The 19,174-nt window shown below is 41.5% G+C and overlaps 1 protein-coding gene across 1 annotated transcript in view; it reads left to right on the plus strand.

Annotated features, from left to right (window-relative positions):
* Positions 1 to 18,264, plus strand: part of xylt2 (xylosyltransferase II) — a 30,480-nt gene extending 12,216 nt beyond the window's left edge. The window contains exons 4-11 of the mRNA XM_088927770.1: positions 1,327 to 1,529; positions 2,479 to 2,559; positions 3,906 to 4,122; positions 6,118 to 6,294; positions 7,213 to 7,469; positions 8,726 to 8,921; positions 10,261 to 10,594; positions 12,374 to 18,264. Of these exons, the coding sequence (XP_088783896.1) occupies positions 1,327 to 1,529; positions 2,479 to 2,559; positions 3,906 to 4,122; positions 6,118 to 6,294; positions 7,213 to 7,469; positions 8,726 to 8,921; positions 10,261 to 10,594; positions 12,374 to 12,699 (1,791 nt within the window). The 3' untranslated portion in view covers positions 12,700 to 18,264. The remainder of the gene's footprint in view (positions 1 to 1,326; positions 1,530 to 2,478; positions 2,560 to 3,905; positions 4,123 to 6,117; positions 6,295 to 7,212; positions 7,470 to 8,725; positions 8,922 to 10,260; positions 10,595 to 12,373) is intronic.
* The last annotated feature ends 910 nt before the right edge of the window (positions 18,265 to 19,174 follow it).

Below are 19,174 nucleotides of genomic sequence, written 5' to 3' on the forward strand. Positions count from 1 at the left end.
GAGAATGAAAATCCAGAAAGATTTTTTTAAAGAAGGGGGATATAGAAGGTCTAAGCATGCATTAAGGTGTTTTTTAGGCATTAAAAAAGCATTTCTTTTCCTTGGTCTGTGAGGGTGATTATTTAACTTGGTTTCCTCTTGACTGTATTCAACAAGGTGCCTGTGATTCTTGTTTACCAGTGTTTGCTTGCTTTAATTAAAAGCCACACTGAGTCCACATTGAGCCTCCAGTGCTGCTGCTGTGTGATAAAGCACAAAGCAGTTGCTGGAAAAATGACAGTGGCACGTTGACATGGTTCAGCTTTGTTCCCTTTTTGACAGCTCTACGGTTTCATTACGGGAGGGTATGCTATGAACTTCAAGGGGCCTGAGCTTATTGTCCACCAGAGCTAATCTGCCTCTGCTCCTGTGTAGATCTTTCTACAGCACAGCTAACGCTATCAGTCAGTAGATGAAGACTCCCAGATGCTGTTTTTCTTGCTTGGGAGGAATTGGCTAAAAATATTGTACTGCTATTGCTGTTGATGTACTTGCTGATTTATTTTTGTTGCTTTAAAATGGGCAGCACGGTGGCACAGTGGTTAGCGTTGTTAGCTGATAACAATGCTAACCTGACCTTGGGAGCTGTTTGCATGGAGTTTCCTCCCAAAGACACTGGTAGGTTAATTGGCTTCTGGGAAAATTGGCCTTGGTGTGAGTGTGTGTTTGTGTCTGCAAAGCGATGGACTGGTGTCCCATCCAGAGTGTATCTTGCCATGAGCCCATTGATGGCCGGGATTGACTGCAGTTCCCTCTGAGCCATAGATTAGAAAATGGATGGATGATATAGAGGCATAATTATTTGCCAATATAATAGTATAGTATAATAAAAGCATTGTAGCATTTTAGTTTCAGTTTTCTAGCCTGCAGTGCTACAATTTATTTTTGAGCACAATAGATTCTTCTAGTTGGAGACCGGTTGTTACACTTTTGGGAAGAGTAGTTTTAGACTTCAACTTGACAAGGAGTAAGCTCTGGACATTCAGCCCATTTTTATCTTCTTTTGTTCCTTCCCCCCCTTCACTGGTTCTAGTTTGTAGTTATCTCGACAGCTGAAAAACGATGACACTTTTAATCTTTATCCCCCAGACATGAGCAGCAGCACATTATTTAAAGGACATTGAACAATTGGTCCTTCAGTAAGTATGATTACAGACGGATTCACTCTGCACCAGTGACAGCTCTGCATGTGCAGGCACTAGCATTCCTGATCTGAGTGTTCTGCCTAGCAAAGAACTCTGGGAGCAGTTTCGGAACTTTATTTCTGTTTGTATTTGTTGCTGTTAGCGCTCTCATTACCTGCATCGTGAAGTGCAGCAGATTGCCACGCAGTTCCCCAACATCCGGGTCACGCCTTGGCGTATGGTGACGATCTGGGGAGGCGCCAGCCTGCTGAAGACCTACCTGTGCAGTATGCAGGACCTCCTGAGCATGACGGACTGGAAGTGGGACTTCTTTATCAACCTGAGTGCCACAGATTTCCCCACAAGGTACGTTAACCTGGGGTTCTAAACTGGGCTGCCTTGAACATGGAGATCCTGTGATTTATCGTTATTCCCCCAAGAGGTGATGTTCTGTAGTCCAGTGATTGTGCCTGGTTGTGATTTTCTGAACAGTGAGAGCTTGAGAAGACTCGTTCAGTGTTGAGGATATTAAGGAGGAACACGGCAATCTGAAACGTTATGAAAACCGCAAATCAATGTAAAAGTATAACAAAATGGGAACTTAAGTAAATATTTCTGGAGTTGGGACCACAAATAAGTACTTGGGAACAGACTTTAAAAGGCCTTTCTGTTTACTGGAGAAGGATACTGCATTATGGGACTAATGGGTACAGAGGCATATTACACAGGTAGCTAGAAAAGAGTAGCTGTAAATATTTAAATCTTCACAATTATTTGAAAAGTCTCTGTTGAATACAGCTCTTGCAACACTTGATAGAACTTTAACAAAGCTTTCTGGATAATTCTTTCTGAGCAGCGAGAAGTGCTTTTCACTTTGTTATGCTTCTTAAATACCAATTTTGAAGGACCAAAGGACATCAAGTATAGACTTTTTACACTGTGTCATTAACCTAGTGTATATTAAATCACATTTGTGCTTTAACAGTTCATTTCTGAGGGAGCCTCTCTTATCTGACAGACATTTAAGATTCTTCTCTTTTGCTGATTCGTCACTGCTGGATTTTAAAGCACATCAGAATTTTCCTTAAGTAGTGTATAAATCCTTTATGGGCCTATAAGCTTAATAATTATAAAAAGCCCACTAGTGAAGCAGAAGACTTAGACTTGCGAAACAGATGAAGAAGACTCCTGTGTTGTTGGAACAGGCAGGGATAAGCTTAATTCTTTCGAGGGGAAAGTCAGCATATTTGTGTTTGTACTATGTAGTCAGCATTCATTTCACATTTAATTTTTTTTTCATATCAATTTTAAACAGGACCAATGATGAACTGGTGGCTTTCCTGTCCAAATACCGAGATAAAAACTTCCTGAAGTCTCATGGCAGGGAAAATGCAAGGTAACATAGCCCAGTCTTCCACAGCTAGCAAAATATTAGCCTTGATATCCTATTAGCTTTTAGGATATTATTTTATGACTGCAGTTACTTTTCAGTAAGTGCCCCTCAATCTTGGAATCCCAATAATGTTCTCCCCTTGTTTGCATGTCTGCTTTGGTGTCTTCCTGCAGTCCAAAGGTATAGTGGTAAGTAAAGTGGCCCTGGTACATCGGTCCAGTCTGTCTGGGTGTGCCCTGTGATGGACTGGTGTACCATCCAGGGTGTATCTTGCCTGCACCTGTTGCTTGCCAAGACATTCTTCAGGTCCTGTGTGCAGACGAAGCAGTTAGAAGATGGACAATACTGATAGCTCACATGACTTGCTATAGCACAGAAGACTAATTCAGACAAGTTGAGTTCACCCAGCCCACTGGCCCTTGGTTATTTGTGAGCCACCTCTTTAGACAGAGTTAAGCCTACTCTCTAAATAAGCTTCTTTACTGCTTGAGCCACTCTAAGACAAGTCTTTGGAGTAAATATAAAAGCCAACAATTTACCTTTTATCATTAGTGTTTGTGTGCTTTGCTGGCGCATAGGGAAGAAAGGTTTTCTTCCTTTGTTGTATGCACTACCTGTAATGCACTGATCTCCGCAATGAATTGCCCAAATTGATTTTGGTTTGTACTTCAAGGAATGAGCACCGAGGAATGCTTGATTTATTTAATTTTGATTTCAAGGATTAGAAATCTGTCTATAATAGCTGTGTTGTGAATTAGAAAAGTGCAGTATTGATTGCTTTGTGGATTGTTTGCCTTCACAGAATAACAAAGTAATTTAATTTTGTTCATTCGGCTTTGTTTCGAATTTGAGCCTGTATAAAAGGAAGAAGGTAAGGTTGAACGCAATAGGTCTGGGTCCTTTCTGCAGTACAGCTCTGTAACCTGTCTTTCCCAATTATAGCTGAAAGGTTATCATTGCCTAGACACCCAAGCAGCCCCTCTATGTCAACTTTAACATTTCCTGGAGTTGAGTGATTTGTAGAATCCATTTAAGAAATGCTAATAGTTACTAAAGCCTTTGTGATAGAATAAAAGCTGATTGTTGTGCCGAAAAGAAATTAAATCAATCATGGCACTTAAGTGTGCATATAATTGAAATGCAGAAAACATTACCAACGATTTTTCTGTCATTCTGTATTATTCCCTGAATCACCCGACTGTTTTCATAAAGGGACTTAAGCTATGCAGAGGTCTGATTGATCTGAAATGTGATTAAGCCAGACTCCTGGTTTCTTTGCCATCTCCCAGCCTTAAGTGTACATGAGTCATTCCCTGCGTTGGGCTCTCAGGGTCTCTCTGCTGCTGCAGGTTTATTAAGAAGCAGGGGCTGGACCGCCTGTTCCACGAGTGTGACTCTCACATGTGGCGGCTGGGGGAGCGACAGATCCCCCAGGGTCTGGAAGTGTCCGGGGGCTCCGACTGGTTCTCTCTGACACGCAAGTTTGTGGAATACGTCATCAATTCCCAGGATGAGCTGGTGTCCAGTCTGAAGCAGTTCTACACCTATGCCCTCTTGCCTGCAGAGGTGAGCTTTGTCAAGTGGACACTTTGCAAGGTCTCTTTGACAATGAGCTGGAAGTTACCTTTAATTGCTAAGACAGTTCCTTATAGATTCAAATTGCCTAAACCTCCAAACAGTCTCTGAGCCTTCTTTATTTTGCTTCATTCTAAAATGCATATTTGAGTGCGATAACTTCTAATGTCCTCATTGTTTTAACAATATGGTGTAACATTGTGCAGTATTAATTGTGGTCCATATACTCTTCACTCAGGTGTCTGCTTCCCTCAGAAATGAGCAATATTATCAGGCACAACACATTGCTTAAAGGCTTTAATGTGGAAAACTGATGCTTCCCTTTCAGAAGAAAGGGTATATTAGGAAGGAAATGGTTTTCATATTGCAATATCATATGAAATAACACACCTTCATCCTGGCTGTCTAATATTCTATAATGCCCTTTCAGACAAAACAAGATTTATTTTTTGTTATAAGTTGCTATCCCAAATTTATCTTGCCTTTTACACTTCCTTAATTTGGACCTGCCATCCTCTCACAGCTATGGCCCACATACAAGCACAGAGGATATAAGTGCCATGAAGCTTTTTTCTATTCAAATTGCATTACCAGAACAAACAAAAGTTCCACAGTGCCCATAACATAGTTGTCATTGACCAAAAAAGTGGGTAACAATACTTGACCACAGTTCTCAGGGTGGCTGTTGAATGATGTGATAGCCTAGGCCTCACAAGCTTGCGGTACACTCCTGCTTGGGAAATCCTGATTAGAGCTATAATATAACATGGTTCATAGATATTAAGTTTAATTAATAAAATAACCCAACTGAAAATATCCTCTTGAGTATAGTTTTGTGTACCCTTTGATTTGGTAACTGGTTGGCATCTCCTTTAGCAGGAATTACTAAAACTAGACGTTTCCTGTAGCCGTTTCAGTCTCTTACATCAGCTTTTAGGGATTTTGGCTCTTTCTTCCTTAAAGAAATTCAAGTCTGTGACATTTGATAGTTTCCTCGCAGGAACTACTTTAGATCCTGCCATATCATTTCAATCAGGTTAAGTCAGGACTTGTCTAATCCCAAATTCAAAATTTGTTCTTCATCCATTCTTGTCTAGATCTGCTTGTATGTTTATGATCATTGTCTTTCTGCCTGACCTTATGGCTCAGCTTCAGAAGATGAATGGATAGCCAGAATTTGTAGGCTTTGGCCAAGTTGAGACGGGTAGCAGAGTTCTTTTTAAAGAGCAGTGGTTTCTTCCTGGCTGTGCTCCAGTGCAAACCATTCCCATTCAGTCTTTCCCCGATTGGTGAGGCATAAACATAGATATTAGCCTGAGGTGAGGCCTGCAGAAACTTTCTAATTCTGGCATCCTGTGCGATTTTCTGGGTTGCTTTTATTGAGTGCTTTTGGCAGACTGCTGAGCCTCAGCTGTTCTTTTTTTTCTCAAGTACACTCAGATCTCTTTTGATTATGGCCTGATGTGTCTCCACTGACCTTTATGGTGAAGACAAAACTCCCAAAGTTTCTGACTATGATATAGGACAGGACTACACAAACCCAGTCCATGTACTTGTTACCCCATTATTCAACCACTGGATTATAATCACTCCCTTAATTGTGCTGAGTTCACTTATTACAGATTATTAATTTGTTTTCTACTTAATACACCATTGTGTCTCCAACAATATTGAATAGGTAAATATAAACTCCTGGTTAAGAAAAAAACTCCTTGCTTTAGCAAGGGTCTCGTGATAATAAATTGTAATTCTTGTGGTTATTTTGGGGGTTCACAAACTGTTTCTCTACACTGTAGGAGTTCAGTTAAATTGATGTTTGTTATTACTGTTTAAGCTGTCTGTAAATCTCTTTTTTTTTAATGGATGCCTTAGAGCTCACCTGCTGCAAACATACAGAGTGTATACAGGATTGAGATATGTTTCTGATGGCTGGTCATCATTCAGTATTCGTTCAATTAAAGGGATTGCTTTGCCTTTTTCTCTCAGTCTTTCTACCACACGGTGCTTGGCAACAGTCACATGTGCGAGACCCTAGTGGACAACAACCTTCGTGTCACCAACTGGAACCGCAAGCTGGGCTGCAAGTGTCAGTACAAGCACATTGTGGACTGGTGCGGCTGCTCGCCCAACGACTTCAAGCCCACAGACCTCATTCGTATCCAGGTGACCCTCTGGCCTCTTCCTTCCTGTCTGTGCACTGTAGTTATCTATAGATAACTTAGATAGAAAACTAATTCATTTATTGTTTCGGCTCAGATGTGAGAAAAAGAGGAAAATCAGCAGCTGATAAAGCATGGGGGAACAAAAGCTGGGAGTGGAGAGGAGGTGGGAGCAGGAGAGAAGCAGAGTGAACACTTAGGTGGTGTGAAGTCGAGAGAGGTGAAGAGAGGTGTGAAGTCAAAACCTGCAAATGAATAGAGAGGATTAGAAGGAATGTCATTGAGAGAAGGGGGAAGGTGTAATCCTAGTTTCAAAATAATCTTGGTTTCGGATGTCTTTCTGCAATAGGAGTTCCGAAACTCCTCTTTGAAAATGCAGACGGAAAGGTCAGTATGATCATGGCCGTTAGATGTGAAATAAGAAACCATGGGCTTGGAGAGATCTTTGATTCTCATATCACTGACATGTTTCCTGATGTGGTTTCCCAGTCATGGAGATTAGAAAAGCAGGATGGAACTACTAGGTTAGACAGAAGACAGGAGGTATAAAACCAGAACTAGAAAAGAAAGAGCCATTTCCTTTAGACATGGAATCTCCATATCCAGTCCATGTGGGCTAGAGGCAGGCAGGTTTTTGTAAGTCTCTTTAAAACAGCACCTGCATGAGACTTAGAAATGCTGAATTATACCAGTCATTCTCCAGAGGTCATAAGATCTTCATGTTTGAAAGTAACTTTAAAAATGCAGCCTGGGGTCCCACAGCTCTGCATCTAATTCCAGGTTAGAAACTGGATAAATGACTTTGGTTTCTGTGGTAGTCCGTGCTAGGATCAGAGTTTTGTATAACTGAAGACGAAAGAAAACTTTCGCTTTGACTGGGCAGTTCCTTAAACGAGCCCGCACCTTGTGTTGACACTTGCAGCAGCTGACCAGGCCTACGTTCTTCGCTCGGAAATTCGAATCGACTGTGAACCAGGAAGCCATCGACATCCTGGATACACACCTCTATGGGAACTATCCTCCTGGCACCCCTGCACTGAAGGCCTACTGGGAGAACCTGTTCGACAAGATGGATGGGGTGAGCTCCCTGAGCGATGTGGCCCTCACCACCTACTCCTCCTTCTTCAGACTGGGCCTGCGCAGCCTGGGAGCCTCCCAGGGCAGCAACAGCAAATGCAGGTGCGGTGAGCCCCTCTCCTCCCCCCAGCAAACCCTGCCTAGGAGAACAGCGTGACCTTTCTCTTGGGGAGCCTGCAGTAATCTACTCACAATCTGTCTGGGACATCCATCCATCTGTTTTCTGACTGCTTCTTCCATTTCAGGGTAACAGGGGAGCTTGAGCCGACAAGTAATGGGCTCAAGGATAAACCCTGGACAGGGCACCAGTCCATCACAGGGCACACAGCCGCAGACATGCACCAGCCTATTCTCCCAGCAGCCAATTAAATTACCAGTATGTTTTTAGACTGTGGGAAGAAACCGGAGCACCCGGCGGACACCCACATGAACACAGGGAGAAGATACAAACCCCACAGATAGCACCCCAGATCCCGAATTGAATCTAGGCCCCCAGCGCTGCAAGGCAGCAGTGCTAACCACTGACCACTGTACCGCCGTTGTATGGGACAGTGCCATGTTATTCAGAATCCCGTTAGTGACTTCACCTTGTAGCGCTGCAGTTACAAAGTCACCATGTTGCTGGGTCACACCACCTGTGACACAGCAGCCCAGCACAGGATGTCACAGAGATTCTAAGCAAGGGATAGGCTAATGGATCATCTAGCATCTCCTGTGTAGGAGGAGGCATTCACAGACAATGTTGTGCTTCAGTGTGTGCTTCCTTTGGTAAAATGAACTCTTGAGTTGTGCTCTTGTTCTCCATTCAGGAAAGGCATTGTTTATATATAACTACCTATGTCAATGGTCCATATTAGGAACACAGAGGTTCACATTTTCATGTGCCCGTATTCGCCAGTTGTAGTACGTACCAGAAAATGGTAAATTGTTTTGTGGCATTTAATTCTGATGACATGGTGGAAAAAAATTCTTTACTCATGTAATGCTTTCTTTTTTAGACTATTTATCACCACACTTCTATAGGAGAAATTAATGAACAAGAAATGGAATGAATACAGTATTTTAGTTTAGATCACTCCTGGTCGCATCTCTGTCTATGACATTAGTATGAGCATAATAAAGATTTTTTTTACTTTTCCATAGTGCTTTAAATATTAATATAGTAAAGTTTATGCTCACACTAGGTTATATGTGAAAATCTGTCTTGCAAAGTAGGTAATTTATTCATGTAAAATAGTATGTTGATTTTTTTCAGGGAATTGTATATTCTGTTTTTAAGATGCCTTGTTCTTTATTTGTTCTTAAAATACAGGTAGACGGCTATGAGAAAATATTAGAAGTCTCTCTTGTTGTTCCAGGTATGAGCCCATTGGTTACCAGGTCTCGGTCAACCTGTATTTCTATGACGACCGTTTCCAGGGTTACCTGGTGATGCAGGAGGTGCAGAGTGCAGGGACGGGCGAGCGGGAGATGCTGGAGGTATGGGCAGTGCCACAGGCCACCCTGCAGCTCAAGGACAACCTGAAGGAGTTTGAGCGGTTGAAGAACCTGGAGGTATGATGGGTGACACGGGAGTCACACACTGGTGTTATTAACTGCATGAGCCACTGTGACGCAGCCAGCACTTCTGTTTAGTTGATTTGGCTCTTTAAGTTATTGATGTAACTTGAGTTATGTATCTGATTTAGACCTGGTTTCCTAAAAAGCTTGAATTAATATGGGCTGGATGTGCCAAAATTGCCTATCCATGACATAAACCCTTTTAATTGGAATCTGCCCTCTCATATTTGCACATTTTTTATGTGTATTAGTTTTGCTCAAAATGACTTGGATCAGATGTGTCCAGTCCTGGTGCTTGAGGGCCAGTATGTTTCAGGTACACATACCTGAAAGAGCTGGGAACAAGGGCTGTTCAGTTGGTCCCATTAAGCATATAATGAGTTGAATGAAAACAACCTGTAGATAAAATATTTACACTTTTTAATGATGTTCTCTTAAACTAGTTGTCTGGAGATTCACAATGTAAATAAATATGCTTTCGTTTGTTGCTTAGTTCCTGTGTAATTGAATCTTTTTGTCACATTTGCGATTAAATATGTAAAATTAGGAATTGATTGTGTTCTTCTAAACAAACCTGCAGCTGTTCTACTCCATGCTAGTCCAGTACATTGAAACAGGGTTTGTATTTGTCTTTTAACCCAAATACATGCTAATTAAAAGGGATCTGTAACTGAGAGATAAGTGAAACTTTGTTATATAAGAACCAGGAAATGGCGAAGGGCTGCTGTTTGGAAAAGAATGTAAGTAGAACAGGTGGCAGCTTGCCTGCAATTTTAGTACCTTTGGTTTAATAAAGCACGGTGGCGCGGTGGTTAGCAGTGCTGCCTTGCAGCGCTGGGGCCCGGGGTGGGTGTGTTTAGTGTCTGTGTGTGCCCTGTGATGGACTGGCGTCAAGTCCGCGTTGTGTCCTGCCTTGCATCCGTTGCTTGCTGAGGTGGGCTCGACCTCCCCTGCAACCCTATATTGGATAAAGCAGTTAGAAAGTAGATGGATGTCCCAGATAAATTGTGAGCAGATTACCATGGGCTCCCCTACAGAAAGATAAATAGGTAATCTTAATAGGTCTATTAATAGGTGTAATAGGTAAAATGGCACCTTGGGCATTAGATTGATCCTGATAATACTCTTAGGTAAGGTGCCGGGTTTAGACAAGCTCTGCAATAGAGAGGATTGGAATTATTGTCTCACCCCCTCCTCCCGGAGATCTCTTTCAGCGACATGTGAAGCTGTGTTTGTTAGGACAGCAGATCTACCCCTTGTCGCTCCTCTGTCATGGCAGACCACTAAACTAAACTGCCAGGTTTAAAAGATTGGATTATCTTTTTCTTTGCAGGTGGGAACTGACTGGGACCCCAAGGAGAGGATCTTCCGCAATTTCGGAGGGGTGCTGGGCCCCATGGATGAGCCCGTAGCGGTGCAGAAGTGGGCCCGGGGCCCCAACCTCACGGCCACCATCGTGTGGATCGACCCAGCCAACGTGGTGGCCACGTCTTACGACATCAGCGTGGACGTGGATGCGGAGTTCACGCAGTACAAGCCTCCGCTGCAGCGGCCCCTGCGGCCCGGCGTCTGGACGCTGCGGGTCCTGAGGCTGTGGGAGCCGGTGGCCGAGGCCCAGTTCCTCGTGACGCCCCTCGCCTTCAAGGGCCGAAAGCCGCTCCGCAAAGGTGAGAGCTGGACCTGTGAGGTCAACAGTCCTAAATCTGCCGCGGCCACTGTCATAGCGGAGCCCCCAGTAGTTAATACTCATTGTTTTAACTGTAAATGTACTTTTAAACTCATTCATGAACTATTAATCTATTGTAAATTTGATCAAATATTATTACTATCCACTATTTCATTCACCACACCAGTATAACTGGATCATATCATTACCACATCATCTGTATTCTTACCACTTCATCCACTTCTGCGTCACAGGGGAGCTGGAGCCTTACCAGGCAGTATTGTACTCCGTTTTACAAAAGATGTACAAAAGAGCTGCTGCCATTTTTCAATTTTCTAACCGCTACTTCCAATTAAGGTTCGAGGGGAAACTGGAGCCTATCTTGGCAAGGCAGGATACACGCTAGACAGGACGCCAGTCCATCAAGAGGCAGACAGACTCTAACAGACACGTACACACTCACATCAGGGCCAGGTTTCCCAAAAGCCAGTTAACCTACCGGCGTGTGTTTGGATTGTGGGAGGAAACCAGAGTACTTGGAAGAAATCCATATGAATGCGGGTGAACATACAAACTGCACACAGATAGCCAGAATGGAATCCAGGGCCCAGCATTGCAAGGCAGCAACTCTTAACCACTGTGCCATCCTGCCGCTGCTAAATATTAGTATATTTAGATTATAATATTTATATAATATATATATATGATATAATATCATAAGCTGCTTGATGTTATGGCAGCAGCCCTCCCTGAGCAGCACTTAACCAAGAGAACGGGTTGGAAAAAGTTTTATTCTAATTGTCCAGATATCCCTAAATTTCTTTTTGATATTTGGTTTATTAAAGTAGCCTGGAAGTCCTTGGAAGTGCATGACAGAAAAGTGGGTGAAAATGTTAAGGAACAAAGCTCCCAGGTAGCTCAGCCATTCAGCGTAAAGGCCTGGACCTGAACTCAAGTCCAGACACTGAGGCTTCGAGCTGTGACTCCCTAATGGACAGGCCCGAGTCTGCCAGATGGTTTTCTCCAAGCTTGCCAGGGGGCCTTCAGTGTTATTAGTGAAAGCCGCTCTGTTTCTCCAGTTGATCTTCTCCCTCTGTGTACTGTGGGTTTCATATTTCATGAAAGGCATGAAAAAAGTGAGTCTCTCGGAGGAAGCTGGCTGAGAATTGTCTGATCTTCTGGTTACCAGCTCTAATCTTGTGGGTTTTTTTGGTATGAGGCACAATTTTAGATTTGCTGGATATGTATGCAATTAGATATCTGCAGAAGGAAAAGAAATGCTTAAAGTCAGATTCTTCTATACCTTGTCATTCACACCTATGTCTGGTGATCATAAAATGTTGATAACTGGCCTATTAAGAGCTGTTTAGACACAAATAAGAGTAAGGAAGTTGAGGACAAACAGCTTCAAGTTCTGTTTCCCCAAATTGCTGGAAACTGTGCTTGAAGAAGAGTATTTTTTTAACTTGGCATAAGAATAAAAACAAGTAAACCAAAAGTCGATCCAAAACTGAAGGACGGGCAAAGAGAACTGTAGTATATCCAGCTGTCTCTCTCGGCCCCTTTTTCTTAGGTCAGCCAGTCAAGCTCACTTTGTGCTTCTGGTGAGCCTTGTTTGCTTTAATGAAGGTCTGTAAAAATGGGATAATGTGAGGCCCAGGAACCTCTTTTGATTCAGGCTCATCTGTCAGTCTTTACACAGCTGAAACCAAAATGCTACTGCTAATGTTTTCTTTCTCTCCCTGTCTGCTGTTTATCTGTGGTGTTGCTGCCCACATAGACGAGGACCATTGGGTTAACGCCGGTCCAGCTGATAACATGTACATGGAGCAGAGCTTCCAGCAGCTGCACCAGGTCCTGAAGCTGCCCAAGGGGGAGTCTGCCATGGAGCGTGCCCAGCGCAATGCCCAGCTGGTGGGAAAAGCCCTGGAGGACTGGGTGGACGACAGCATAGGAGCCTTCTGGGTGACGGGAGACATCTGTGCTGCCTTCTCCTCCTCTCCATGTGCCTCCCTGCCACCCTGTCCCAAATCGAGCTGGAGCTCCTTGTCGCCCGACCCCAAATCTGAACTGGGTCCAGTCAAAACCAATGGCCGCATCAGGTAGCCTCTGAACCCTTGGCAAGGGTCCACATGGACTCGGACGAAAGATGTTCAGGTCGGGCATGTATAGAGAACGGGCCGAGGTGGGACAATCCCAGGGAAGACGGCATGGGCCCTGTGAAAGGGGTTTTCTTAGACTTTGGGCAGACAGACGATTCGGACACCTTGGTGACGGAGCCCCAGTTTGGAAACTGTGGAAAGGTTTAACATTTTGCACATAAAGACTTGGACTTTTCTTTTTATTAAGTTGTTTTATTTTGCTGTTTGCGGCCTACAGGTCTCACTCGAGCCTAAACGTTTCAGTGTCCAGTAGAGGCCTTTACGAGTAGACATGAGAAGTGAAATTGAAGGGCAGCCCTCACTCTTCCATACCGAAATAGGTATTATTAAAGAGTTTGAGGATATTTTTTTAAAATGAACAGCCAACTTTTTGTTTTTGTCTGGAGAAGAAACCTATGGCCCACAACTTTTTTTTGTTCTGCTTATGTTTTTTTAAAAAAAAAAACATTAATGGAACTTTAGAATTGGATGGCAAAAGTGCACTTTACTGTATGACAGGGACAAAGTGGGCTTCTGCTTGATCGTCAGGAGCAAAGTTTGGTGGGGTGGGGGGGGACAGAAGTTATGGATGGGGGTTTCCTCCAGGAGTCCATTTAAACCCCCCTTTCAGTTTTTACATTGAAGTGCTGCTATAATACTCAAGTGCTTTCCACAGCACTGCCACATGGCCACTGTCATCAAGACAGCTCCTATATAATATGAAACTGAAGAGATCCCCTTTTACACAGTGGACTGCCTTCCAGAGGGCAATAGTGCAGTGCACGCTGGGATTGGAGTTGGCCCTTCTCACACAGTGCAGTGGCTCATAAGTTAAAGCTTATTATTTTACATTTTTTGACAAGCAGTTCTTAGGGGTGTCATCACTCATCATGTAGTTCTTACACATGTATAAATGATAAGCACATAGGATGTGCTTATCATTTATAAATAACAGAAGAGCCCCTCGTCTGGTCTTAGTCTGCTACTCTGCCAATTTTATTGCAGTATTCTTATACCAGCATACTTTTATCACTCAGTCTTTGTTGTTGTGATCTTTAGCTATTTAAGTCAAGGTAAGTATCCTTTTATCTCACCATACAACCCAAAAATTAGCCTAGGGATTTATTCTTCCAGTTCAGTTACTCTAGGTCATGCAAAACTTATTTTTTCTAGGAACAAATGACAAAAAAGGGCAAGTTAATCTCCATTTCTCCTCATTCAAACACACGGACATGCTCCACCATTACGGAAAAACGTCACCCTTTTCCAAATTAAATTTTCAATTTGTTCTTTTCTTTCATCCCTGCTGGCCAGTTTCATGAGTTATTTTCGATTTTACTTGTTTTCATTATAGTTTTGCTATACTCTGTGTGTTATGTTCCAGTTATTATTAATACAGGTATTGGCTCCATATCTAAAGACTAAGAAAAAACTTTGCACTATTTTAAACACCAGCAATTCTGGACACAGATGTTTGTTGTTGGCATTTCAGGAGCTTAGATTGACTTTTCCTTAAGTTGGGGGAGTGCCAATACTGTGGAAGTAGAAGGCTTACTGCCTTACTGTTTATCTGTAAACACTGAATTGTGTATAAACTAGATTGAACTCTTTCTTCTTAGTCATAGAGGATTCACAATTAATAACAATAGCAACTACATAAACATTAAATAAAAATCACAAAACGTTAGTGCAGTTACTACTGAAGTCCATGGAGATGTAGTTTAGTTTTTCATTTAATTGTACAATATACACTATATATTTTTATTCTTGAAGCATGTCACTTTCATATTACAGATCATTCAAGTTTTGGATCCTAACATCCCTTTTGTTAATAGTTATAATCAATCTCGCACTTTTAATATACCAAGTTTAAACTCAAAAGACAAACTGCCTGAGCTTAACTGGAGTTTCTTCTTTGTGAGAAGGGCCTTAATCGACCTCCATGAGAGTCTTGGTTGTGGACGTTCAGCTTCATGGGATCTTTCTTCGTTGGACGGTATCTTTTAAAAGGTCAACGTAAATATTCCGCTGACTCTATTTTCATAAGTCCTGGGTTGTTTACATGGAAATTAAAACGCAGTGATTTTTTCAATTTTGCATCAAGACAGTTTGGCATGTTAAGCTGCTGCCAGTGCATTCCTCAAAGTTTAACAAATGTTACTGTGTCCTGTGTAAGGAAGAGTACTTACCCCTCATCTCAGCTGTTAAGGATTTAAAAGAGCAATGGGCAGCTCCAGTTCTCCAGGGCCTGAGGACCTGTTTTCATTCTTCCTCTGAACTTTAATTTATTTACCTATTACAGTAAGTCAATTCCCTTGATTTTTGTAGGCTTCAATAATTTGGTAGTCAGGAACTAGCAACTTACGTAATTAATAATACCGTCAATTATTAGAATCAAAAATGATATTTTTCTAAAAGAGAAATACAAACAGATCCTCACAGAAAAAGCCTTTTTTCTGAACTTGGGTAGAGCTTTGAGTAGTGGGTAGGGCGCTGGACTATTAAGGAGGTGCACTTTGCTGTTTTACCCACGAATGAAGTACCATTTCTCTCATCCACCTGTCTGTAAAAATGGGTATCAGCATGGCTGAGGGGTACACCCATCTTGGGGTGATTGTGTGCTCTGCTCTACACTGCAGAAACTAGGAGCCTGGTAAAGAACTGCTTCTGCTTCACATCAATGAAACCTTGTTATTGCTCACTAGGATTGAGAAATACACGCATGTATGTTAATGTCTTCACAGCAATTGTTCCATCTAGTTCAGAGAGCTCCTCAAAGGAGGTTTCTTTTTTTCCATTGAAATTTTTTTTTTTAAATCACGATACTCTCATCTTGTCCATCCATAATTTCAAAACCTTAAAGGTTTCTGTAGATGTTTAAACATGTTAACCACCAATGGCAACTGGTAATATTGCACTAATAATGCAATTCCCTAATTTCCGTCCTGTAATTGATAAAATGCTGTGCCATAAAGGGACTTTTTCTTTTTACTGTTGTGTACCCTAACCCTAGGAGGATCGATGCCCTGCTGAAGCTAATTAATAGACTCATCTTGACCAATTTCTCTTAGTTACTTTGGTCTGTAGCTAGTGCCCTCCTTTTAGGACTCATATGGAATTGATATTTGCACGCTGCCTTTGTGGAAAGAGTCTTATTCAGGCTTGTCTGTGGAGAAGGGCTGTCTTCTACAATCTGGTGAATGCACTGTGCAATTTAACCTGCAAGGTTCACACTGTCAAAAGTACTTTGTGGTCATACCATGCTCAGGTATATGGTAGAGACCCTCTGAGTAGGCTCCATTACTCATTATTCATATATTTTCAACATTACATATAAATAAGCAATTTGGGTTTAAATTTCTAGATTGAGTCATGCATTGTCTTGATTAAAAATGTAAAAGTAGGCATTGAAATATCTCATTAGGGTTTCTGGTGTTTGTCTTTAGAGCTTAAAGAATATCAGACATCTGTGTAGCAGGGGAGCAATATATAACAGTTCAGTAATTGTTAGAACAAGGAAAATTTAAAAATGCATAAAACAAGAGGCTATTTTGGCCACAAAAAAAAAAGAATCATGATACGGCTTTAGTTAGGCATGGCCCACAATGAACCTTAACTTTCTTTTGTCACTTGTGCTGTTATGCAGTGTTTTCCTTAAGGAAATTGTTCTACACTGCTGTGATGCATTGATCACGAAGCTCATACAATTTAATGCCATTGAACATTGAACGTGTTGCATGGCTACAAGTTCGTACAAACGTATGCATAGGACTCAAAACAGCTATGCCAGTTCAAATGATAAATATAAATTTACAGTTTTTAAATAGGTTCAAGTGTGAAGCCTCCAAAGAATAAAACAGCCTTTGAATAATGAAAAAGGTGGAAACTCTTTGTGTGGCTGAACTTGAGTGTGATGTCACAAGCACGAGAGAGAAAGATCAGTGAATGACGGAGGTTATTACAAACCCAATGTTGTGATTTGCTTATTTACTCATTACATGTCCGTGGAATCCACATAATACCCATGATCTCTGTGCGGACATTATAGTAAGGACTAGGATTGGCTGTAATGTTAGTAAATGTGGTTATCATGGTTTACTCATTTTGCTGCTTGATGCCTACTCTTAAAGCATTTCAGTACACTGATGTTTGAATTGGAAGAAGGAAGTTGTCTCTTTATATTGTTCAAACCATTAGTGCAGCTGATGAACAGTGAACTGTAGTAAAACATGCAATAAGCGGAGAAAGAAAAGCCAAACTAGATTCTATAATTGACTTCATATACTCTTCAAGTAAGAAGGTGCATAGATTTAGTAAATTAATAAAAATAAAAAATATTTTTAGATGAATGCAGTTATTCCTGTATTAAGTTTTACACACATTTAATGGAACACGTCTTCCCATTTCAGTACACAAGCAAAGCTTTTGATGGTTTTTCTGACTTTGATGTGAGCACGCCACATAATCGTGAACGTTCATAATATCAGGCTGGCACTGATTTAATATTTTGTATTATTGTTCAACTTTTATTTCTCCACTGTTACCAGAAGAACGTTTCCCATGTTTTAATCTGTACAGAATTTTGTTAATGGGAGGAGATGTTAATATCCCTAGGTTCGGCACCATGTCAAATCAGCAGGAATCGTAAGATATAGAGGTCTAGTAACTTGTGCACTTAATCGGTCAGGTTTGATTGAAGCTCTAACCTTTGACTGATCCTTTACTTTTGCCTCAGTAACAGCCTAGTCGCCTACGGACACATCCTGTCTGTGTTCCTGGTCATCCTAGGGACTCGACGCAATTTATGGTCCTTTAAGATTGTGCATGAGAAGTAACCTGTTTGTAGGTCAGAGAGTCTACATGCCATGGTTCCCATGAACAACAGAGATGAAGTAACCTTGCCTGTTCAAACCCAAGATTAGTGTACAAACAGTCGTCTCGAGATTTGTTCAAGTCAGTACTATAATATATGGTCTTTGCTTATTGGGTGAATTCAGTGATTGGGATAATTGTGATACTGATCTGTGATGGGAAGCCCTGGAACAGGCTTGGTGACAAAGTGAATCTCCAGTATGCCGTATTTTTAAATCTTGGTGTAATAAGTCACTGATCCGGTACCTTGGTTATATTAAGGGGTCGATAAATCATTTCTAAACCATGTTAGATTTTCCAGTATTGGTTTTGTGCATTCTTGAGTTGGACTTCCGAGGCTTCATCTACCTTCAGTACTGACAACCACTCAACGTTGGAAACTACCTGTGAAATGGGCCTACTACTATATCTACTTCATCAAAACGTGCACCTCAGTCCATGCTGTGTCCTTGTGATTTATGAGCTGTGAACACGCTGCAAAGCTCGTATTGTTAGACATGGTCTATGCCAGTGTTATGACTTTGTTGTAAGTGCCCTTTGAGCCTTAATACTGGAGTATGAGAATCCTGTTCCTAATTAAAGCCCTCCAGTAAAGCGGATGTGTTCATTGCCATGTCTGGCTAAAAGATGGAACAATAAAATGTTAAATTATAACAAACCGCTGCATTGTTCTTTCTGAGTGGGAACGTTTGGTCATTTAGTTAATATTTCAGGTTAATTTTTTATATTTCTGCAAAATGTTTAATTGTTTTCTGTGCTCTGAGTGACTGCCATCTGGAATAAAATAATTAAGCTTCAAATTTGTTGAATTCACACTACAGACGGTCCTTGATTTATTTAAGACTGGTTCTGTATACCGTTTTGTAAGCTGAATTTTATGTAAGAAGGAGTTCACTCTTGAGCCATATGCACATGTAATATTTTATGTTTTGATATTGGTAGATACCCATCCTCTTCTATACAGTGCTTATCTCACATGTGCACACTTGTAATATAGTGAATACCCTGTCTTCTGCTATAAATTGAAAAGGTTGATTCATGAATTCTAATGGATGCTAGATTCAACTTTTGGAGCAACTACACATCCAATCTGGTAAACAAGACAGACTGGAACTTGAAAATCCCTTGTCCTACCAGCGTGGAATTTCCTCTGTACTTTAAGTCCCACTTACATGTACAGATCTGTGCAATTTTAGGCAAATCGGATTTCTTTAATTTAAAACCTTTGTTTTGAGTAATGTTATGGATCCAAAGGTAATATTGGGTTTGTTTAAGTCAAGAATTTTGAAATGTGGGGAGTATAGATATAAGATGAAAGCACTATAAAGTTCAGTCTTTCAGTGGACCAACTAATTACAATTTTGGTGATTGGTGATTGTACATAGTCACATTTGTCTCATTTATGGGGCCTTTTCAGTGTTTGGGGGGTGTGAATAGAACTACATCCATCCATTTTCTAACAGCTTTATCCAGTAGAGTTGTGGGGGAGCCGGAGCCTATCCTTACAAGCAACGGACGGGAGGCAGGATATAACCTGGATGGGATGTCGGTCCATGGCAGAGAACACA

Source organism: Atractosteus spatula, chromosome 11 (genome assembly GCF_055471065.1).
Source record: "Atractosteus spatula isolate fAtrSpa1 chromosome 11, fAtrSpa1.hap1, whole genome shotgun sequence".
Classification (NCBI taxonomy): Eukaryota; Metazoa; Chordata; class Actinopteri; order Semionotiformes; family Lepisosteidae; genus Atractosteus; species Atractosteus spatula.